The sequence below is a fragment of the Ranitomeya variabilis genome, chromosome 2 (genome assembly GCF_051348905.1).
Source record: "Ranitomeya variabilis isolate aRanVar5 chromosome 2, aRanVar5.hap1, whole genome shotgun sequence".
NCBI classification, from domain to species: Eukaryota; Metazoa; Chordata; class Amphibia; order Anura; family Dendrobatidae; genus Ranitomeya; species Ranitomeya variabilis.
Window position 1 is genome coordinate 261,767,327 of NC_135233.1, and position 24,283 is coordinate 261,791,609.

Sequence of the window (24,283 nt, forward strand, 5' to 3'; positions counted from 1 at the left end):
TAGCGCTTGCAGTGATTTTTCAAGCAGGCAGATAAGGGGGACAGTCATGCTGACTAGTGCATCATCTGCACTCGCCATCCGCGTGGAATAATCGAAGGGACGCAAAACCTGGCAGACGTCATTCATAGTGGCCCACTCTGTGGTTGTGAAGTCTGAACGGCGCGGAGTGCGACTTCTTTGCGCCTGATGCAGCTGGTACTCCATTACAGCTTGCTGCTGCTCACACAACCGCTCCAACATATGTAACGTGGAATTCCACCTGGTAGGTAGGTCACATATGATGCGATGTTCCGGCAGGCGGAGTCGGCGCTGCAGAGCCGCAATGCGCGCTTTTGCCGTGCTGGAACGCCGCAAGTGAGCACACTCTAGGCGGACCTTGTGCAGCAGTGCATCAAGATCCGGATAGTCCCTCAAAAAACTCTGCACGACCAAATTGAGCACGTGCCAGACATAGGATGTGAGTGAGGTTGCCAAGGCCCAGAGCTGCCACCAGATTTCGGCCATTATCACACACTACCATGCCTGGCTGGAGATTCGCTGGCACAAACCACACATCGCTCTCCTGCTTGATGGCATTCCAGAGCTCCTGCGCTGTGTGGCTTCGATTCCCCAAAGAAATTAATTTCAAGACGGCCTGTTGACGTTTGGCCACGGCTGTGCTCATGTCGGTCGTAACAGGTAAACGTTCATCACGGGTCCATGTGGAGGTGGACTGTGACGGCTCCTGCAGCGATGATTCTGAGGAACTGGTGTAAGAGGAGGAGTCAATGCGTACAGAATGGATTCCTGCAATCCTTGGAGTGGGCAGGACACGTCCTGCGCCACTCGCACGATCTGTACCCGGCTCAACGACATTAACCCAATGGGCAGTGAGGGAAAGGTATCGCCCCTGTCCATGTTGACTGGTCCACGCATCGGTGGTGAGGTGGACCTTGCTACTGACGGCATTCAGTAGCGCGTGTTTTATGTGTCCCTCCACATGCTTGTGCAGGGCAGGGACGGCTTGCCTGCTGAAGTAAAAGCGGCTGGGCACATTGTACTGTGGGACTGCCAATGACATCAAGTCACGGAAGCTGTCAGTCTCCACCAGCCTGAATGACAGCATTTCCAGTGACAGAAGTTTGGCAATGCCTGCAGTCAGAGCCTGTGCTCGTGGGTGGTTTGACGAGAAAGGCCGCCTTTTCTCCCATGCCTGTACTACCGATGGCTGTAGACTGGGCTGGGAGTGTGTGGATGACTGGGAAAGTGGTGCTGCGGGTGGAATTACAGCGGGTCTCTGGACAACAGGGCCAGAGGTTCTTCCACGGCAATCCTGGGAGGAAGCCGAACCAGCTGCGTGTGAGCTGGAGGAAGAGGCAACACGAGCTGAAGAGGTGGTAGCTGCCGCTGTTGGTTGGCCTAGCTCTTCAGTGTGTTTTTCTAACAACGCCGCGTGCCTGGTCCGCACATGTTTCCACATGTTGGAGGTATTGAGGCTGCTGACATTTCGACCTCTTTTGACTTTGTGATGACACACCTTGCATTTGACATAGCAAATGTCATCTGCAACTGTGTCAAAAAAGGCCCAGGCACTGCAAGTCTTGGGAGCGCCCTTTTTGGCTTTTGGAAGAGACATGCTCCTAACGGGTGCCAAAGCGGAGGCTGCAGGATCCGCAGTCTTCCCCCTCCCTCTCCCTCTTTGGGCCGTACGGGGAATCTCTTCCTCAGAGCTGCTCCCACCACCTTCCTGTCCCTCACGCCAAGATGGGTCAAGGACCTCATCATCTACACTACCCTCTGCCCCCAACTGCTCCTCCTGGGTAGTCTCAGCAGCAGAGCACGCACCAGAAAGTGGCACCTGAGTGTCATCATCAGCGGATGCGGCCTGCGATGTGGTGACCGGAAGCACTGGCCCACCCGCCTCTTCAGAGGAAGAGAGAAAAAGCTGTTGGGCATCACTGCACCCTGCCTCTTCTTCCATTTCTCCAATGCTGCTTGGCTGGCCCCCTGTTTCCAAGCCAAGAGATTCAGAGAACAGAAGTAGAGACGGCTCCTGTCCTGGGCTCTCTGTCTGCCTGGGCAATTTGGCAGGTGGTGAAGAGACAGATGGCTGCTCTCCAGTGCTCTGTGTCTGAGAGGATGTGGCACTAATTGAAGTTGATGCATTAGCTGCCATCCATCCGACAACGGCTTCAATTTGTTCTTCACGCAGCAGCGGTGTACGGCGCTCTGCGACAAAGCTGCGCATGAAGGACTGTTCCCTGGTGAAAGTGGGTGCTGATGAGTCACCGGTGCCCGCAGCAGGCACAGAATCCCCACGTCCTCTCCCTGCTCCGCGCCCACGTCCACGTGCCTTACTCACTGCCTTCTTCATCTTGGTTGACTGATAAAGATAAGCAGAAAAGTACTAACGGCTTTGTGTGCTTATTCCTGAACAACTCCTAACAGGTATAAGAAACACTAATTTTATAAAGTGTGGACTAGACTTTAATATGAGCTAATGTGGCCTACACAAATGTTAAGTGGTGTCACTGGTGTGTTTGGTGAACTTTATTATTTATTTATTTTTTGGGGACTGAACTGACAACAGAGAGAGCTGCAGTCACACGGAGACCGTGCAGACAGCCGTAAACGGCGCTGCAAGGCCCAAAAACCCTCCTCTACGTTATCCTATGTAGTGTTTTTCCACAAGTTAGCTGGAGACGGGTGGAAAGACACTAATAGGAATTTTTTGAAAAAATGTGCAGCAGCCTGCACTACTTAAAACAAAAGGAAAATTGATTTTACGGTATGACGCAGTGAAGAACCCTGAGCTGGAGACAACCAGGTTATGGCTGCTCACAGACTACAGGGCGAGCTGCAGTCACACGGAGACCGTGCAGACAGCCGTAAACGGCGCTGCAAGGCCCAAAAACCCTCCTCTACTTTATCCTATGTAGTGTTTTTCCACAAGTTAGCTGGAGACGGGTGGAAAGACACTAATAGGATTTTTTTGAAAAAATGAGCAGCAGACTACACTACTTGAAAAAAAAAAAAAAAAACAGTATGAGGCAATGAACCACCCTCCCTGAACTGAATACAACCAGCTATGGATGGCCTATGTGGCTGCACTCAGACTAGAGAGTGGGCTGCACTCACACACACACACACACACACAGACCTTGCAGATCGCTGTGAAAACAGCGCTACAAGGCAAAAGCAAGGTGAATAGTAGGTGAACACAGCGGTTGCTAAATTAGCCTTTGAAAAGCACAAAGAAGCAAATCGCTATCTCTAAACTGGCCCTCAGTCAGCAAACAGCGTCCTGTCACTAACTGAATTCACAGCAGAGTGAGCGCAAAATGGCGCCAGCGACTTTTAAACTGCATCATGACATCATTTCAGCAGCCAATCACAGCCATGCCAGTAGTTTCATGCCCTCCATGCTGAACAGGATGTGCCCACACTTGGAATCATTCTCATTGGCTGAATTTGTGCAGTTTGAATCTGGGAACTTCCGATTCCGGTATCCGATACGCGGCAAGTATCGGATCTCGGTATCGGAATTCCGATACCGCTAAGTATCGGCCGATACCCGATACTTGCGGTATCGGAATGCTCAACACTAATTATGGCAAGAAAAAAGCAGCTAAGTAAAGAAAAACGAGTGGCCATCATTACTTTAAGAAATGAAGGTCAGTCAGTCCGAAAAATTGGGAAAACTTTGAAATTGTCCCCAAGTGCAGTTGCAAAAACCATCAAGCGCTACAAAGAAACTGGCTCACATGTGTGACAGGGCACACTTGTGAAGTGAAAACCATTTCCGGTGACTACCTCTTGAAGCTCATCAAGAGAATGCTAAGAGTGTGCAAAGCAGTCATCAAGGCAAAAGGTGGCTACTTTGAAGAACCTAGAATATAAGACATATTTTCAGCTGTTTCACACTTTTTTGTTAACTATATTGCAGCGCCCCAGAGTCCTGGTCGTTGCAGTACTGTGGCTCCGCCACTATGGGGAGCTATGGTGCGTCCGATGGCACTGAAGGAGTTCATCTGATCAGGTATCACAGACACCAATACATTTCACAGCCGGGCCTCCGGGGGGAGCTAAGGGTGCTATTCATTAGGCCACTCCCCACCATAGTGGGTAAACTGGGGGTCAGGCAGGAAGTTAGATCAGAAAGCTGACTGGGTTGGAACCAGGCAACACCTTGTGGCAGAGGGTGTTGTAGGGGAAGATACAGTAGGGTCTCTGTCAGGGGTGGGATCCTGACAGAGGCTTGGCAACGAGAACGAACGTAACGGGACCGTGCCTGCTCCGGGTAGCGGCGGTGCCCAAGAAAGGATTAGAAGAGAGATAGATTGTGCTGAGTGAGAAACGGGATCAGGCAAAGGAGAAATACCAGTAGGAGTCGTGCTGTAAGACCGAAGCAACATCCTACTGAGGCGCACTACTGGTGGCTGGAACGCCGAGGGAGTAGAATAACATTCAGCTTCAAGCAATACTCCAAACAGCGGCAGGACAGTCAGTCTCAGGCGGGCTGTCTAACTCAAATCACCTATGAAGTCTTGGGAGGCAATTGTGGGAGAGGGGCGTCTCTAGGGTCCCGGAAGAACTCCAGGCCTACCCGTCAAACGGGTGCCGTTCCTACCCGAACCTCAGGGAGGGACGGAGGATTAGCAGAACATCATCTAGTCGAGTTGTGAGGGAACTTAAGAAACAGACACAACAGTTGTGGGGTACTTTCCGTAAGCGCAGCAGGGAAGGACTACAACACATAGCGCTAGGGGGAAGGCACAGATTTCCTCCTGTGAAGAGAACTCTGGAAGTGTCATTGGACCGGCCGGACTTGCGCAGCCTGGTGAGCCGTATTCTGGACTGAGGACTCAGAGATCTTCAGTAAAGAGGTAAAGAGACTGCAACCTGGTGTCCTCGTTATTTACCGCGACCTGCACCCCACAACTGCACCCTTACAACACCACTTATTGCACCGGATGTCCCCCACTGACAGACAGGGCCACGGACCGGGTCTAGCCACCGTGACAACCCCAGGACTAAGACCCAGAGGCCCGGCTCCGGGTACCCCTCGGCCCTGCGGCGGTGTGGGGGCGCTCCAATATAATTCCACGTGTTAATTCATAGTTTTGATGCCTTCAGTGTGAATGTACAATTTTCATAGTCATGAAAATACAGAAAAATCTTGAAATGAGGTGTGTCCAAACTTTTGGTCTGTACCATATATATATACTGTGTATATATATATATATATATATATATATATATATGTTATATGTTTTCACAAATATTTGAGCCCATGGATACATTCTATGTCCATTTTGCAAGCTGGTGATAAAATCTCGCCGTACGTATGCCATACGGATGCCACATGGAGGTTTACATGCGCAAAATACACAGCCACACCTTGCCTACGGATCACTGTTCAGGGAACATTTCTGCGTATTTGGTCTATAAAAAACGGACCGTATTTTTATACTTTGTGTGTGACTCCAGCCTAACTCCGAAAGCCACCAACACACACAGACACACACACAACAGGTCCTAGTAGGCCCTGGAAATGAATGACTATGTCTCAGTTTTCATAGCCTTCAGTTATAGATGATTTGCATGATATCCTGGATAATGTCTCAAAAACGGATTGATCATTAAGTAGTATAATGGTAATACTAAAAAGGAGTCAAAACACACAAAGAATAAAATAAAAAAAATAAAATTGCAAGAGATAATTCAAATTAATGAACCAAAATATTGGTCTTTATAGAGACAGAGTCGCGCAAAACAGGACTTATTCCATAGAAAGGAGGCAAAACTAATCTTCTCGTTGAGACCCGCTGGTGCTAACGTATTCAGTACGGAAATCCAGCGGCATTCTCATTGGGCAAGTATCTGTTTTGCATCTAATGCCATAATTGTCCCTGTCAATGCCCCATACCCTAAGTCACCAATAATGCAGATCACAATACATAATACAACAATACGCGTGTCTTCAAGGGGGAACATGAGCAGTATGTCCCTCTCCTTCCAAAATCACCTCTCATAAAGGTTACAGCCGACATCAGGTTCCCCGACCCCGAACAAACACTACCTGTCACCTGCTCTCCCCTGACACTACATGTTCTTTCAATAGAATGCTCCTTGCTTCTCTACCATTAGACTGCATGCTACCTAATAGTGATGAATGAATTTGTTCGGAAATTGATTGCCAAACATAAATTCAGTACAAATATGGCACATTCGGATTTGTGATCGGAAGCATAAGCAACATTTTTTAAAATTGGAAAAAATCGGTATCAGTCGGTAAAAAGTGCAGAAAAATATTTGCGTTGCCAAAAAAGTATTTTCAGCACTTTAGCAACGATAATGGTGGTGTATCAGGAGCGTTTGGTGTTTGATGAGGGGAGGGAGTTCGCAGAGCTCAGAGGGGTGGCGTTCTTTTAAACAGTAATTTTTTTTCCCCTAAGTTTGTGTGCACATTGCAGCTAGCCAATCAGTGCGCAGGAAACATCCAGAATGTCCTGACACAGTGGCTTGTCTCATTGGCTGCTGAAATCACATGTCCCTCTCCATATAAAGAGCGGACATCTTGTTTTAGCGCCATTTTGACACTAACAGCGCAGAGAGGCTGTTCCTGATGCTCGCACTGTCAGCAAGATTTCAGCTAGTTAGGTAGGCGGTTGTTTATCAGTCAGATAGTTTAGCTAGCTACTGTCCAGTGTGGCTGGAAAATTGACATTCTAGCATTTTTTTTTTGCCATTACTGAGATCCACAGACAAAGCCAGCAGGGCACATGTCATACAAGTGTGCTGTGCACTGCTTCTATTGTGCTCTATACATGAGAATATAGTTCTAAATCTTTTTTTTCACTAGCTAAATGTGAAACAGCCTGCTGTATCCCACCTTGTCATTTACTGCTGTGGTGATATGAAACTGTCTGCAGACCAAAGGCACATTAAAAAAATATATATTTTTGTTGTAAAACGTTATATAGCCCTCCGTATATCACTTTGTAATTTTGTTGGGTTGAAATTAAGCTGTCTGCAGATCTCATGCACATAACCAAAAAGTTTTTTTCTGTTGCTAAACATCATACAGTAGGGAACCTGACTATCAAATTGTTTGTACCACCTCTTTTTTTTCAGCAGAGGCAATTTGCATATTTAAATTCCCAGAGGAGCATTGCACGGCGAATAAGCCTCCTTACCTTGACAAGCCAGCTGGTATGTCACTCTCAATAAGGAGAAACGTTACCCCTTAGACCCCAGTCCAGAGCCTCTCACCTAGCCAAATCAGTTCTCATGCTTCGCACTGACGAGGGCCAACAGCCCGAAACACCGTGTCTGCGAATTGAGATACTGATTTGGCTTTTATCCTAAGTCATATTGCACGACTCGTTAAAGGGTTGATTGTGACTTGTAGGATCGCTACTTCCAATAGGTGGCGCTATAGAGTTAAGTCCTCTTTTTTTCAGCAGAGGCAATTTGCATATTGTACCATCTAGTGTGTTATAGATTCCCCATTGAAAAAGCTTACTCGAAACGTGAGTCTGGGGTCGGCCCCTGGGAATTCTGTGGTCTGTGCACCGGCATTTTACAACATGTGTAAGTGTATGCAACCCTTATTACTTGGGAACGGGCAGTACATTTACTTTATGCTCCTGCTTTCCACATTATCAGTTATTAATTAATGGTAGATCCTCTCAGCACAAGCACTTTATGATTGTAGCTATATTACTACATTTGCACTAGGAGAGTATATGTTTACATGATCTTTCAATACTGTACACTTATGTAATTTGTGGAACTGCCTCTTACCCCAATCCCTTATTCCCAGGGCTTCTATTGTGGATCCTAGCTTTTCCTTCCTCAATAATTTTTGTGTATAAGATTATGTATGTTAATTATCATTGTATCGATAAAATCATGTTTAATTTTTTAAGTCAGCACTCCAATTATCTTTACTTATATCTTTTAGGAGTTTCTTCTCTAATTTTTATCCTCATTTTTTGATTAAGACTGCATTATTGATTATGTTCATTACATTAATCGCGACTTGTCTTATAATCAATTACTCTGTGAATTATTTAATAGTGTGGTATAGAAGCCTGATCCAAAGGCCACCAAAAAATTCTTCTGTTACTAACGTCATACAGTAGGGGACATCTCGCTTTCAAATTGTTTGTAGCATATCTTCTTTGTCATACAGGCCTCATCCACACTCAAACAAATTCTTTCTTCTGTGACTAACGCGATTCAGCATGCCATATTTCACCTATAGCTGAAATTCAGCTATTTGTAGAGCTGTTGCATAGTAAAAAAAATCTATTTTTTTGTTGCTAATACTGTGCTCTTACTACACTATCTGAGCAACTTGACTGGGAAAAAGCGAGGCCGTGGTGAAAGGGGAATTAGGCTTGTTGTTCAAGGTGTACGGGGGTAGGTGGTAATGTTTGTGAAAGCACTAGTGAACCAACAATGTCACCATGTGAAGACAACTGACAACTTCTGTTACTGGACAGGCTACTCCACTACCTTTCTTTGGCAGACGCACAGTGGTACGCCTTGTTGATGAGGCCCAGAAAGAGCATGTGCTCAAATGCATGGCAAGTGCAGCTTCAATTGGCCTCTACTCCTCCTCAACATCACACCCAGTACAGTCCAAAGAGATAGCAGCCAATTTACCCTTGCTTCCCCCTGCATCCCAACTCTCCAACTGTACAACTGACTGTATGGAACCACAGATGGGTGAGTCTGAAGAGATGTTCTCACATTCTATGCCATGTTCATCAGAAGTGTACTGAAAAGCTTTACCTAGTCAAGAGGAGGAAATCTGCCCCGATGCACAAATTTTTTTTAGCTTGGATCCTGGGCAGAACGAAGTAGGTCCAACCACATCCTGACCCTCATCATCAGACATTAACCCCCAGGGGGTGGGTGGGAGAGATGATCCTGATGAGAGAGAGGTACGGAGCTGCAGACTGTTATGATCTGGTGGCCTAAGAGCAGCATGAGACATACTCTGGAGAAGGTGGTACCTGTACTGACCGCAGACCCTGAACTTAACACCGCAACTAGAAGTAGCCGTGGAATGTGCCTATCACTCCCTAGGCATCTCGACACAGCCAGAGGACTAATTACCCCTAGAGATAGAAAAGGGAAAACTATCTTGCCTCAGGGAAAATTCCCAAAGGATAGCCAGCCCCCCACAAATATTGACTGTGAGAGGAGAGGGAAAAAACATACACAGACTGAAATCAGAATTTAGCAAAGGAGGCCACTTCTAGCTAAATAGAAAGGATAGGACAGAGTACTATGCAGTCAGTAATAAAACACTAGAAAATATCCACCACAGAAAATACAAAAATCTCCACAGCTAACTAAAGATATGGAGGGTATATCTGCATCTCCAGAGATACCAGCTTGGCTAAACAAATCCTTATTCAGACCAAGCTGGACAAGACAAAAACATGGAAAAGAACTGAACAATAAGGCCACAGCATGTGGACAGCAAAAATCAAGGCCAGAACTTATCTTTGTTGAAAGGAACAGCAAAGCAGGAGAGAGCAGGCAAGGATGTGAATTCTCCAGGAACAATGGACAACTGGCACTGACTAAAGGGTCAAGCAAGGCTAAATAGCCCAGTGAGGATTGCAAACACTTGACACACCTGATGAATGCTGCGATCCAGAGACAGCAGCACTACCACTTATAACCACCGGAGGGAGCCAAAGAGCAGAATTCACAACAGCAGACGCTATCCAGACAATGATTGAGTACGTAGAGTCCAATTCAAAAACTGGGTGGGTGCTCTATCTGCTGGTGAGGACAGCAAAAATTGGAAAGGAAGGAGGAAGTGAAAGCACTCCAACCCAGGAATAAAAGAACAAACTTTATTTCGGCATGTCAAACTATGATTAAGGGCGCTTTTCATGCGCCAGAAATGCGTCAGGTGTTTCTTATGTTTTTAACTTGGTTTGACGTGCTGAAATAAAGCTTTTTTTCTTTTATTCCTGGGTTGGAGTGCTTTCACTTCCTCCTTTATTTCTGATCCTGATGAGACTCAGATATCCGAGACTCACGCGGACTGTACTGTGCTGTCACGGCAGGAAGAGAAGGAAGGTGACTCCAAGGGTGAGGAATGTGATAACACATAGGATGATTATAATGAGGTGTTAGATCCCAGTTGGTGTGAACATAGAGGCACACAGCTGAGTAGGTCATCTGAGTAAGACGAGGAGGTTACGTTGCACCATACGTTGCAGACATGTGATGCAGCTACGATGAGCAATGCATCCTCAGCCACAACTGTGGCTGTGACCAGCAGTGTCTGCGGATCTGCAGCTCGCAGGAGTGGCAAGGGTTGCCTAGCCTGGGCCTTTTTTGACACTGCAAAGGATGAGCCAACTCACGTAGTTGCCAACTTTGCAGGTGGTCTCTGCTCATTGGTATGTTTATTTTTCTCCTTTCTTGCAGCATTTTATGTCATGCCTTAGGTAGACCCCGCTGCATCCAATAATTTATTTTAGGATGGTGCCCTCCTTAGTTTGTCTTTACACGGCATGTCAATTCGTCAACGCCAAAACATTAGAAGCAGCAGAAGCAACAGCATTAGTGTAAATGGAAGAGTCAATTTCTGTGAGTCCTTTGACACTTTTTTTTAGACCAGCTCGTGCACCAGCACAACGGAGTCCGTCTCACACGTGGTGAACGAATGGAGAAGATGGTGCAGGAATATCTAGAACTGAATATCAATACCATCAGGGAGGGTTTGGACCCTTTCACATTTTGGTCTTCCAAAATGGATGAGTGGCCTGAGCTCGCCTCACACACCTTGGAGATTTTATCGTGCCTGGCAGCCAGCGTTCTCTCAGAACGTGTCTTCAGCTCTGCTAGTGGTATCCTGACTGATAAGTGCAGCAGGCTTCCCCTGAAAGTGTAGACCACCTAACTTTCATCAAGGTGAACAAGTCATGGATCCCCAAGGACTTTTTCACCCCAATCGCAGACTGTACAGACTAAGCGATATTGAATTTTTTAGTATGCTGCATTAATGTCGTGTAACTGCATTCTGTGATACCTTTAGTGTGACTTCTGCTGCTGATGTTAACACAAATTTATGGAAATATCAATAGTCATGGCTGGCCAACATCTGTTGTGTTGGCTGTAGTGGAAGACGTGTCGGTCCCAATTATACTATTTCTACTCTCGTGAAATGTATGCACTTCGGTGGTATTAGGCCCTCATTTGTTTAAATGTGAAGACTCCTAGTTGGGTGTCCATCTACTGGATTGGGCATAGTGGAAGACCTGTCGGTCCCTATTATACTATTTCTACTTGTGGTGAAATTGATGCCGCTTTGGTGGTGTCTGTCAGGAATTTTTGGAAATGTGTAGATTCCTTCATGCATATTGCCTGTAGCAGTAGGCCTCCACTTCCTTGGAGTCAACTGCCCATGTTACTATCCTTAGATTTTTCCAACAATAGTAGTCTATGAAATTTATATGATATTTGTGCCACCTGAGTGTGGCTGAGCATGAAAGCAGGTTGAGCTGTTGCATGTGGTATCAGGGCTCCCAGCACAGCAGACCTACAGCGATCCCTCACCCACCTCGTCTTACTGTGACGTTCAAATGAAAGCTGTAAATGCTGACCCAGACCCGGATACCTCATGCATGGCTGTTTGCTGCAGCGCCATGCTACCACTGGTACTGTGGGTGAATTGAGGCCACTTTCCTAGTGTCTCCCCACAATTTGATATGTTTTGGCAGCTTTTATGGCCGTTAGGTGTTGTGCATGCGTTTGTTTTTGCCTCCCATTGCCTTGAATGGCTTTCAGCGAATATTCGCCGAATAAATTGGTGAATATTCACCGAATAAATTTGTGAATATTGCATATTCGGCAATTGAAATCCGAACTGAACATTGAAATGTTCGCATATCTCTACTCCCTAATTATATTGTACACTCTCTTATTAGACTGTTCCAGTCTCTTACAAGGTTATTTTATTATTATTATTATTATTATTATTATTGAAAGTTATTTATATAGCACCATTGATTCCATGGTGCTGTACATGAGAAGGGGTTACATATAAATTACAGATATCACTTACAGTAAACAAACTAACAATGACAGACTGATACAGAGGGGCGAGGACCCTTGGGGTCTTACATTCTACAGGATTATGGGGAAGGAGACAATAGGATGAGGGTTGCTGCAGCTCCAGCGTTGGTGAGGCGGTAGCTTCAGTAGTGATGAGGAGGCAGTGGGGTCAGTGCAGGCTGTAGGCTTTCCTGAAGAGATGGGTTTTCAGGTTCCGTCTGAAGGATCCGAATGTGGTTGATAGTCGCACGTGTTGGGGCAAAAAATTCCAGAGGATGGGGGATACTCGTGAGAAGTCTTGGAGGCGATTGGATGAGGAGCGAATAAGTGTGGAGGAGAGAAGGAGGTCTTGGAAGGACCGGAGATTACGTGAGGGAAGATATCGGGAGATTAGTTCAGAGATGTTTGGAGAAGACAGGTTATGGATGGCTTTGTAGGTCAGTATTAGTAATTTGAACTGGATACGCAGAGGGAATGGGAGCCTGTGAAGAGATTTGCAGAGGGGGGAAGCAGAGGAGTAGCGAGGAGAGAGATGAATTAGTCGGGCAGCATAGTTAAGGATGGACTGGAGAGGTGCAAGGGTGTTAGCAGGAAGGCCGCAGAAAAGGATGTTGCAGTAGTCAAGGTGGGAGATGATGAGGGCATGCACAAGCATTTTAGTAGATTGACGGTTGAGGAAAGGATGGATTCTGGAGATGTTTTTGAGCTGGAGGCGACAGGAGGTGGAAAGAGCTTGGATGTGCGGTTTGAAGGACAGGGCAGAGTCGAAGGTTACTCCGAGGCAGGGGACCTCCGGTACGGGGGAAAGCATGATGTCATTGATTGCGATAGATAGGTCAGGTAAGGAAGATCTATGGGATGGAGGAAAGATGATGAGTTCAGATTTGTCCACATTGAGCTTGAGGAAGCGGTAGGAGAAGAAGGAGGATATGGCTGATAGGCACTCTGGGATTCTGGACAGCAGAGCGGTGACGTCTGGGCCAGAGAGGTAGATCTGAGTGTCATCAGCATAGAGGTGGTACTGGAATCCATGGGACTTCATGAGTTGTCCCAAGCCAAGTGTATAGATTGAGAAGAGTAGGGGTCCTAGAACAGAGCCTTGGGGGACTCCAACAGAGAGAGGATGGGATGAGGAGGTAGTGTGTGAGTGGGAGACGCTGAATGTGCGGTTGGAAAGGTACGAGGAGATCCAGGATAGGGCGAGGTCTTTGATTCCAAAGGAGGAGAGGATCTGTAGTAGGAGGCAGTGGTCAACTGTGTCGAAAGCAGAGGACAGGTCTAGAAGGAGGAGTACAGAGTATTGTCCATTAGCTTTGGCGATAAGTAGGTCGTTAGTGATTTTGGTCAGGGCTGTCTCAGTTGAGTGATGGGGGCGGAAACCAGATTGTAGATTGTCAAAGAGCAAGTTAGATGAGAGGTGGGAGGAAAGTTCAGAGTGGACGTGCTGCTCCAGGAGTTTGGAAGCGAATGGGAGCAGTGATATTGGGCGATAGCTGGCCATAGCAGTTGGATCGAGGGTTGGCTTTTTAAGGATAGGCGTGATTGTGGCATGTTTGAAAGCAGAAGGGAAGGTGCCAGAAGATAGTGATAGGTTGAAGAGGTGGGTTAGGGATGGGATAAGTGTGGTGGTGAGGTTGGGGAGGAGGTGGGATGGGGTCGAGCGAACAGGTGGTGAGGTGCGATTTGGAGAGGAGACAATTAAGCCCCCCTTCGGTGATGTTGGATAGGGAGGTTATGGGGTTTGGGTATTGGTCTGGTCAGGGCCGGACTGGGACAAAAATTCAGCCCTGGCATTTGAAGGCACACAGGCCCACTTGCCGTATGGTGGTTACACACTAAGGCTAAGTGCACACGTTCAGGATTTTTCACGTTTTTTTCATGTATAGATAACGCGAAAAAAATGCTTACATTAAGCATCCTATTAATTATTATGCAATCCACAATTTTTGTGCACATGCTGCGTTTTTTTCCAGGGCGAAAAAACGCATTCCGGAAAAAAATGCAGCGTGTTAATTATTTTGCGGAATCGCAGGGATTCCAAACACATAGGAATGCATTGATCTGTTTATTTTCCTCATGGGGCTATGTCCACCACGCGAGAAGTAAGTGGATCATGTGCGGTTGGTACCCAGGGTGGAGGAGAGGAGACTCTCCTCCACGGACTGGGCACCATATCCCTGTAAAAACAAAAAAATTAAAATAAAAAATATTGATATACTTACCTTCCGATGGCCCCCGGAGTCCTCCCACCTCTCAGCGGTGCACGCAGCGCCTTCTGTTCCCAGGGATGCATTACGCGAAGGACCTGGGATGACGTCGCGGAGGTGTCAGTGCACGCTTAGTGGAGTAGGGATTTCATAAAATCCCATCCACTATGCTGTAACATCTGGCCGCTGCGGATAGGACACTGCATCAAATCCACAGCAAATCCGCCAAGTGGAAACATACCCTCAGCCATAAGATCCCACAGGTGCCATCTATGTCCCATGGTTGACTATTAGGCTATGTGCACACGTTGCGGATTTTGCTGCGGATCCACAGTGGATCTGCAGCTGCGGGTCCGCAGCAGCTTTCCATGCATTTACAGTACCATGTAAACCTATGGAAAACCAAATCCGCAGTGCACATGCTGCGGAAAAAAAACGCGCGGGAACGTAGCGTTGTTTATTCCGCAGCATGTAATTTCTTTGTGCGGATTCCGCAGCGGTTTGCACCTGCTCCATAATTGGAATCCGCAGCTGTAAAACCGCAGGTGGAATCCGCACAAAATCCGCATAAAAACTGCGATAAATCCGCGGTAAATCTGCAGGTAAAATGCAGTGCCTTTTACCTGGGGATTTCTGAAATCTGCTGCGGAAAAATCCGCAGCCATCAAAACTACGTGTGCACATTGCCTTTTCCCAGCTTTTGAGAACTATAACTCCCAGCATGTACAGCAGCTCCTATGGCATGCTGTGAGTATAGTTCACCACAGGAGTGGTGATTTTTTGAGGGAAGAAGAGTGGACACAGCATTTTTTTCTTAATTCTATTAGAGCTTGCCTCTTAGCTAGCTCCAGGTACAACTCTGGGCTTTCTGTGCTTCTAATCTGCTCCATGCACTCAGGGTAAAGTTATCAGCAGCTCGTAAATCCTTTCTCTCCCTGCCGCCTCGCTGAACAGGAGGAAGTGGGCGTCTGATGTCCAGACTCCTGACCCCAGGCTGCAGTAAGTGGCAGGGTCCCAGCAGCACAGAAGAGCAGAGCGCGCCTCTCCCTCTGCTACTTGCCCTGTGTCTATGTTACCTCATCACAGCTGGTGTTCAGAACATCAGACCGCGGCCATCAACTTCATCCTGTCTAGTGTGGAGGCCGCAGTGATTTTAGAAGTGCAGCGCGATCCTGTGCGCAAGGCAAGCTGATGCTGCCTAGTGTGCTGGCTGCAGAAAACAGAACGCCGGCTGACAGCATGAAGGGGGCGACAGATCGAGCGGCCCTCTGCAGGCACCGGCCCTTCTGGCATTTGCCAGAAATGCCCGATAGCCAGTCCGGCCCTGGGTCTGGTATACAAAGGGGTTGTGGTGGTTGAACAATGAAGACTTGCCTTGTTTGGTCGATCTTATTTCTAAAGTGTGTGGCAAAGTCCTCAGCAGAGATGAGGGAGGTTGGAGGGGGCAGTGGGGGGCGGAGGAGGGAGTTGAAGGTTTTGAATAACTGTTTGGGATTGTAGGATAGGGAAGATACGAGGGTTGTGAAGTAGGCCTGCTTAGCAGAGGTGAGAGCAGATTTAAAAGCGAGTGTTGCCTGTTTGAATGCAGTGAAGTCGTCTTGCAGGTGTGTTTTTTTCCAACGCCGCTCCGCAACCCTGGACACTTGCTGGAGCTTTTTAGTGGTGTTATTGTGCCAAGGTTGTCTATTGATACGTCGCACTCTGCCATGGACGAGAGGGGCAACTGTGTCAATAGCTGATACAAGAGTGGCATTGTACAAAGCAGTGGCAGTGTCTGTGTCGTGGAGTGAGGATATGGATGCCAGTGGTAGGATAGAGTCAGAGAGTGTGTGGGCTTCTAGGTGTGCAAGGTTTCTGCGGGGGTGCGCATTTTGCTGGACATGGATGACCAGGTGAGGAGGACAGGGATGAGAAGGTGAGCAGGTGGTGGTCGGATCGAGGGAAGGTGGTGTAGATAGAGAGCAGAGACGGGTGAATACCAATCTAATGTATGTCCGTCTGTGTGGGTGGCTGCGGAGGACCACTGAGTAAGTGCAAAGGATGAGGTAAGGGACAGAAGTTTGGAGGCTGTTGACTGAAGAGTATCAATGGGGATGTTGAAGTCACCCATGATGATGGTGGGAATGTCAGCAGAAAGTGAAGAAGCCAGATGGAGAATTGGTCAATAAAGGCAGTGGCTGGGCCTGGAGGTCGGTATATGACGGCCACTTGGAGGTTGGAGGGAGCGTAGATGCGGACAGAGTGGACTTCAAAAGAGGGGAGGATAAGGGAGGGTAGAGGTGGGATTGGGTTAAAGGTGCAGTTAGAAGAAAGGAGAAGACCCACTCCTCCACCATGTTTGTTGCCGAGTCGAGGGGTGTGGGTGAAGTGGAGGCCTCCGTAACACAGCCCAGCAGGGGAAGTGGTGTCAGAGGGTGTTAGCCATGTTTCTGTGAGGCCAAGGAAGGCAAGATTGCGAGAGAGAAAAAGGTCATGAATCACGTGAAGCTTATTGCAGATTGAGCGGGCATTCCAGAGTGCTCCAGAGAGAGGGAGCAGGGGGGTGGGCATCAGGGGCATGGATTTTATGTTGGAAAGATTGCGGTAGTTCATATTAGATAGGGAGCGATAGGAGGGGGTAGGAGTGGGAGGTATGAGCTGTGGGGGTCCCGGGTTGGTAGATCTGTCTCCAGCAGTGAGGAAAAGCAGAGAAAGGGAGAGCAGGTGGGAGAAAGAGTGGCCGACTTGTTTTATGTTTTCTTAGGACAGATTTGAAGTTGAGGAGCAGGTCAGCAGAGGAGGACAGGTGGAGAGGTAAGAGGGAAGGGGAGATAATTATTAGGTTAGAGAGTGCTGGGGTTTGTTTGGGAAAGGAAAGAGAGGGTTAGTGGAGCAAACACTGTAAGGGCGTAGGTAAACATGGTGAAGGAGTAAGATGGGTTAAAAGAAAAGCTAGATCCAAGTAATAAGACGTGCTTACTCAGCAGACATGCCCAAAAGAGACAGATCATAGAGGTTGCTGCTCTTTGGAAGCACACATCAGTCTGTCTTATTAGACTTCTCCCAGACACTACCTCAGGACATCATGCTCTCAACACAACTAAACTGCACCCTCTCTTATTAGACTGCCCCCAACCTGTCTCTTATGGGATGGCATGGTCTAATTACATTTTATGGTCTCTCTAATTGTACTGCACTTTCTTTTACTAGACTGATCCTGTCCACTCTTAAGAGATTAGGCTCTCTATAAAGACACTGGACTTCTCTCATTAGACTGCTCCCAGCTTCTCTCTAATTACACTGCACTCTCTTATTAAACTGCTCCTAACTTTAGTTATGAGCCTGCCCCCAGCTTCTCTCCTGAGACTGTACTCTCTCATTAGGCTCAGGCCTTCATGACTCATGTGACTGCTGCTACATGAGCTCAGTCCTGTCAGGCTTGTGTCACTGTCCTGCTCTTGACTCTCCTCTGTTGCTGACACTCCCCATGTGACAGTTTGCAGCCTCCCTCTCATTAGACTGCTCCTCCTCCTCCTCCTCCTCATGCGTCTTCCTGATCTCAGCAGCACAACTTTTCCTTTCTTGTGTTTTATGTTTTCCAGTCCCAGAGTCACTGGAGATGAGAGCAGTGCCCCCTTTATGCCAGAAGCCCACCCTGACCTTCATCTGACAGGTGACAGTTATTCTGCTGAGTGGAGAGGGGGCCTGCACCAGCTACCTGACCAGTCTCCCACCTTGTTCTCCACCCTGAGGCTTACTTTCCTGCGGACTTTATACTTGCTATCTTTTTTGCTAACACCAGTACCCTAAATCCTCTGCCAGCCCCCAGCACTATTATAGTCTGTAGTGCCTCTCTGCTTGTACAGAGTGCACACACCTTTCCCCTGCATTCCTGCCCCACCTGCCTGCAGATTTCCATCTCTCCTCCCAGCTGCCCCTAATCACAACTTGTAACTGTCAGTGGCCAGGCTCTGTCATATGACAAGCCTTTACTGCCTGCTTCCTTCATTGTGCCAGCTCCTAACTCCTCCAGTCCATACACTTGCACCTTACTACCCCTTCTCCTGTGGGTTCAGGTCCCAGGATGGATCTGTGGTGGGTATTTTTGTACACCATGGTCATCCTCGTCCCCTTCCTACTGATGCAAATCAGCAGCACCTTTAAATTCCACTTTAAAATCATCTCCTATTGCATCTTCTGTCTTACCCTGTCTGCGCTGGCAGCGCCCGTGTGTCTGCTGAAAAATGGAGGCCGAACAGTGGACAATATGAGGTGAGCCAGTAGAAATAATGTGTTGGGTTTTTTTTCACAAGGAAAATGATTTAGTTTGCTCATGTGTAGAAGAAGGTGTAGGGTTTTACATACAGTGTTATGGAGGTAAACATAAGAATAGGATCAATATCAGTGGACAGGTGAGCAAGTGATGCCTTTGGTTTGTCATCTCCATGCACATTGATATTTCATGATGATGTGGACACTGGTTAGTTTATTGCTATGGTTAAACAGGGCAGCAACTTTTGGTGATAACTTGTGAAACAGTAGGTGATCCAAATGCTGGGACCTCCACTGTTCCTATGAACGGGGCTCTGAAATGCCCCCCCTCAGGATGGAGCTCTGTATTCTGTTATACTTGGCAGTCCCACTGTCAATAAATGAATGGTGAAGTGCCTTATCATAGGGCATTCCAGAGCCCCACTTTTGGTGTCAGCAGGGGTACCATTGTTTGGACCCCACAAGCAGGGCCGTCTCCAGGTTTTTGAGGGCCCCGGGCGAAAGAGTCTCAGTGGGCCCCCCCTTTAACACATACCACGATTCATGATCGCATATAACACAGCCATGTAGTATATAACACAGCCCACATAGTTTCTAGCACAGCCACGTAGCATATAACACAGCCATGTAGTATATAACAGCCCACGTAGCATATAACACAGCCACGTAGTATATAGCACAGCCCACGTAGCATATAACAGCCCATATAGTATATAGCACAGCCACATATTATATAACACAGCCCACGTAGTATATAGAACAGCCATGTAGTATATAGCACAGCCCACGTAGCATATAACAGCCCAAATAGTATATAGCACAGCCACATAGTATGTAACACGGCCCATGTAGTTTATAGAACACTCATGTAGTATATATCACAGCCCACGTAGCATGTAACAGCCCACGTAGTATATAACACGGCCCACGTAGTATATAGCACAGCCATGTAGTATATAGCACAGCCATGTAGTATATAGCACAGCCCACGTAGTATATAACACGGCCCACATAGTATATAGCACAGCCATGTAGTATATAGCACAGCCATGTAGTATATAGCACAGCCCATGTAGTATATAGCACAGCCCACGTAGTATATAGCACAGCCCATGTAGTATATAGCGCAGCCATGTAGTATATAGCACAGACATGTAGTATACAGCACAGCCCCCCTCCCCCCAAGAATGGCCCCATAATCTAGTATTCACTGTTATAGTTAAAAAAAAAACACTCCTCACCTCTCTCAATGTTCCCGCACCGCGCTGCTCCCTCCCTGCTCCGGTCTCGGCGACTGCCGCTACACTGCCTGACACACAACGAGTGCGCGATGACGTAATCGCGCACCCGCAGTGTCAGAAGCAGAGTGGGGAATGATGGGAGAGGGAGCGTCAGGTGACGCTCTCTCCTCCATCATTTGCTTTGAACTTTGAATTTGCGTCTGCCGGTAAAGTTCAAAGCGGCAGCGGGGGAGTTGGCGCTTGCCACAGGCGAGCCCCCCCTGCCTCACAGGGGCCCCATAGCAGCTGCGTGATGTGCCGCTAGCTGAGGGCCCCTGGGGGAGCGGAGCCCTAGGCACTGGCAGCTGCCCCTAACGCCGGCCCTGAATGGTCCCCCCTGTCTCGCCAGGGCCCTGGCACTTGCCCGGGTACGCCGGGTGCTGACGCCGGCCCTGCCCACAAGCTATTACTTATTCAATGCACATGTGATATGTTTAAACGCTGCAAATAGCCCTTTTACCCCTTTCCCAGGTACAGATGCATGGCACAGGCTCAGGAACTGTTATACAACCAACAACTGTATGCATGCTCTGATTTCTGCCATCAACCCCTTCAGTGCTGCTATCAGTCCCTGACAGTAGCATTTAAGGCATGCAGTCTAGGGGACATGCCATTCCAGGAGCCCACTGACTCCCTCATGACATGAATGAGGGTTGCTGATGGGTTTTACCTGTGTACTGCAGTACAGCTCTCACTGAAATTTTGCTTGGTCGTCGAGACCTTATCTTGACCTCTACTATTCCTATTAACCGACTTTTCATAATTATATTTCGAACTGAGGAGAGGGCAACTTAAGGTACCGTCACATTAAGCGACGCTGCAGCGATAGCGACAACGATGCCGATCGCTGCAGCGTCGCTGTTTGATCGCTGGAGAGCTGTCACACAGACCGCTCTCCAGCGACCAACGATGCCGAGGTCCCTGGGTAACCAGGGTAAACATCGGGTTGCTAAGCGCAGGGCCGCGCTTAGTAACCCGATGTTTACCCTGGTTACCAGCGTAAAAGTAAAAAAAACAAACAGTACATACTCACCCAGCGTCCCCCAGCTTCTGCTTCCTGACACTGACTGAGCTCCGGCCCTAACAGCACAGCGGCTTTCACTTTCACTTTAGGGCCGGCGCTCAGTCAGTGTCAGGAAGCAGACGCTGGGGGAGGTATGACGCTGGGTGAGTATGTACTGTTTGTTTTTTTTACTTTTACGCTGGTAACCAGGGTAAACATCGGGTTACTAAGCGCGGCCCTGCGCTTGGTAACCCGATGTTTACCCTGGTTACCAGTGTAAAACATCGCTGGTATCGTTGCTTTTGGTGTCAAACACAACGATACACGGCGATCGGACGACCAAATAAAGTTCTGGACTTTATTCAGCGACCAGCGACATCACAGCAGGATCCTGATCGCTGCTGCGTGTCAAATTAAACGATATCGCTAGCGAGGACGCTGCAACGTCACGGATCGCTAGCGATATCGTTTAGTGTGACGGTACCTTAAAAGACGCTTTGCTATCTTCTTGTAGCCTTCTCCTGCTTTGTGGGCCTCTATCATTTTCAGAGTGCTAGGCAGCTGCTTAGAAGAACCCATGGGCCATGGCTGCTGTTTTTTTGGCATAAGGTTAGGAGGCTTTTATCCACTTAAAAGTCCAAATATTAAAACATTTTTAAAAATATACATTTTTGGTATCATCACGTTCATATAAATGTGAGCTATCTAAATATCCAGGCTCGCATGCACGGATGGTGGGCCTTATGCAGTTGTCCTATTCTGATTGATAGTATAGGTATGCTCTCTCTGCTGAGCTGAACCTAAAACAAGCGAGTTGCCATTGCGAAAGTTGCGTGTTTGTCCAGATCTCCAGGGTGAATCTAAATACATGATTGTGGCGCAGTAATAGTGCCATCAGCAGCAGGTGTCATCCCTACTATACAGCTGCCATCCTGCCGTGTCAGCCGCTCTGCCTTAGGCTATGTGCCCACGATCAGTATATAGTGGCGTTTTGGACGTAGTATATTTTCTCTGCATTCAAAATGCTGCGTTGTCATCATGCAGGTAAATCTGCATGTGTTCATTGAACCATGTGGATTTACCGCATCTAATGAACAGCTAGGGGTGCCACTACTAAGCGGAGACTATTGTCTCCTCTGCAGATAATTGCCATGCTGCTGCCTGTTAAGCCGCACCGCAGGTGATTTTCCACAGCGTCAAATAGATGCACAGTGACCATGGGATTTGTATAAACCCCATCCACTGTGCTTGTAACCTAGAACGCAGAGTTTTGGTCTCAGTGCAGGTAAGCTGTTTCCAAAACGCGCCCATTCTGGATTGTGGGCGGCACATACCCTTAGTCTGCAGCATGTAAGTATTGCAGAAGTATTGAACTCATTATTTCACAACCAAGAGATCAGATGTTAGTTTCCTCATAAGACTGAAAAATATAAAGAAAAAAAAAAGTTACAAATCTGAGAAGATAGAGCCACTTATGAACAACCTGATGGCAAGCACTACCTGGAAAAGGGTGGTGTGGAGTCACAGTATAAAATAAAAAAGAAAAAAATTACAGAAGGTTTTTCACCTTCATCAAGTTTTGTGATAAAAAAGAAAAAAACAGTTATTTATAAAAAAAAGTATTCCGACGAAACAACCAGGAAACTCTCACAAGTCGGCAAAGCCATAGAGCAAATTTTTGATGCACAACATCCTCCAAAAAACGCCATTTAGAAAAGTAGGGTTATCCGACAATAAATAATATTAAAATAATAAATATCTAGAAATTAGGCCTAATTCACATTTCTTTTAAAATGTCCTATTCAATTAGAAATTACAAGTGTAATACACACTGCTCAAAAAATAAAGGGAACACTAAAATCCCACATCCTAGATATCACTGAATTAAATATTCCAGTTGTAAATCTTTTTTCATTACATAGTGGATTGTGTTGAGAACAGTAAAACCTAAAAATGATCAACGTAAATCACAACTAATATCCCATGGAAATCTGGAGTTGGAATTATGCTCAAAATCAAAGTGGAAAATGAAGTTACAGGCTGATCCAACTTCAGTGGAAATGCCGCAAGACAAGGAAATGATGCTCAGTAGTGTGTGTGGCCTCCACGTGCCTGTATGACCTCCCTACAACGCCTGGGCATGCTCCTGATGAGGTGGTGGATGGTCTCCTGAGGGATCTCCTCCCAGACCTGGACTAAAGCATCCGCCAACTCCTGGACAGTCTGTGGTGCAATGTGACGTTGGTGGATGGTGCGAGACATGATGTCCCAGATGTGTTCATTCGGATTCAGGTCTGGGGAACGGGCGGGCCAGTCTATACAAACATTTTTCCCAAAGTGCATTGAATCCATATTTAAGGCCGGTTTCACACGTCAGTGGCTCCGGTACATGTAGTGACAGTTTTCTCACGTACCGGAGACACTGACACATGTAGACCCATTCAAATGAATGGGTCTATGCACATGTCTCCGTGTTTTCACGGACCGTGTGTTCGTGTGCAAAACACAGAGACATGTCCGTTTTTCTCCGCAGCACGGTCCGCAAAGCGTCCCGCACACGTGCACACGGAGAACAGTGTGCACTCTCCTCCATGTGCACGTACCGCCGCAGGAGAAACAGCGCTACAGTAAGCTTGTGCTTGTGGTGCTGAAGGCAGCATTCATCCCTTCTGTCCTGCTCGGCTGAAAGCAGCGCTTGCAGAACAGAAGAGATGAAAAATTACGTTTTGCTTTTTTTCTTTAAAAATAAAGTTTGGGGGTCACCCCCCACCCCCTGTGCGCCCGCCCGCTTGCAGAAAAATACTCACCAAGCTCCCGCGATGCCTCCTCTCAGCGCCGGCTGCTTGTCCTGTGTGAGCGGTCACGTGGTACCGCTCATTACAGTGATGAATATGCGGCTCCACCTCCCATAGGGGTGGAGCGGCATATTCACCACTGTAATGAGCGGTACCACATGACCGCTCACACAGGACAAGCTGCCGGCGCTGAGAGGAGGCATCGCGGGAGCTGGGTGAGTATTTTAATGCAAGCGGGCGGGCGCACAGGGAGGCGGGAGGTGACCCTGAACTTTATTTTAAACACAAAAAAAATAACAAAACCTTGATTTTTCATTCCTTCTCTCCAGCGAACGCTGCTGGGGAGAAGGAATGAATGCCGGCTTCAGCACCAAAAGCAGGGGACAGCACTTAACTCTAGCGCTGTCTCCTGCACGGTCCGTGTGGTCCTCAGTCGGCACACGGGCGGCACACTGCTGCCGCACGTGTGCCACACTGATGTGCCACGTGAGCACACGGACACGGATAACTCTGGTACCGATTTTTCCAGTGCCGGAATTATCTGGACGTGTGAGACTGGCCTCACTCTGCGCAGTCAAGTGTCAGAATTAGCATTTTAAAAATCGTATTCCAGATGTTCTTTTTCAGTATTTGCTTTTCTTGTCCATAATAATAATAATAATAATATTATTT

At 47.5% G+C, this 24,283-nt stretch overlaps 1 protein-coding gene across 1 annotated transcript in view; it reads left to right on the forward strand.

Annotated features, from left to right (window-relative positions):
• Positions 1–17,782: 17,782 nt before the first annotated feature.
• Positions 17,783–24,283, forward strand: part of AGPAT2 (1-acylglycerol-3-phosphate O-acyltransferase 2) — a 40,179-nt gene continuing 33,678 nt past the window's right edge. Inside the window, exon 1 of the mRNA XM_077284792.1 lies at positions 17,783–18,533. Within this exon, the coding sequence (XP_077140907.1) occupies positions 18,346–18,533 (188 nt within the window). The 5' untranslated portion in view covers positions 17,783–18,345. The remainder of the gene's footprint in view (positions 18,534–24,283) is intronic.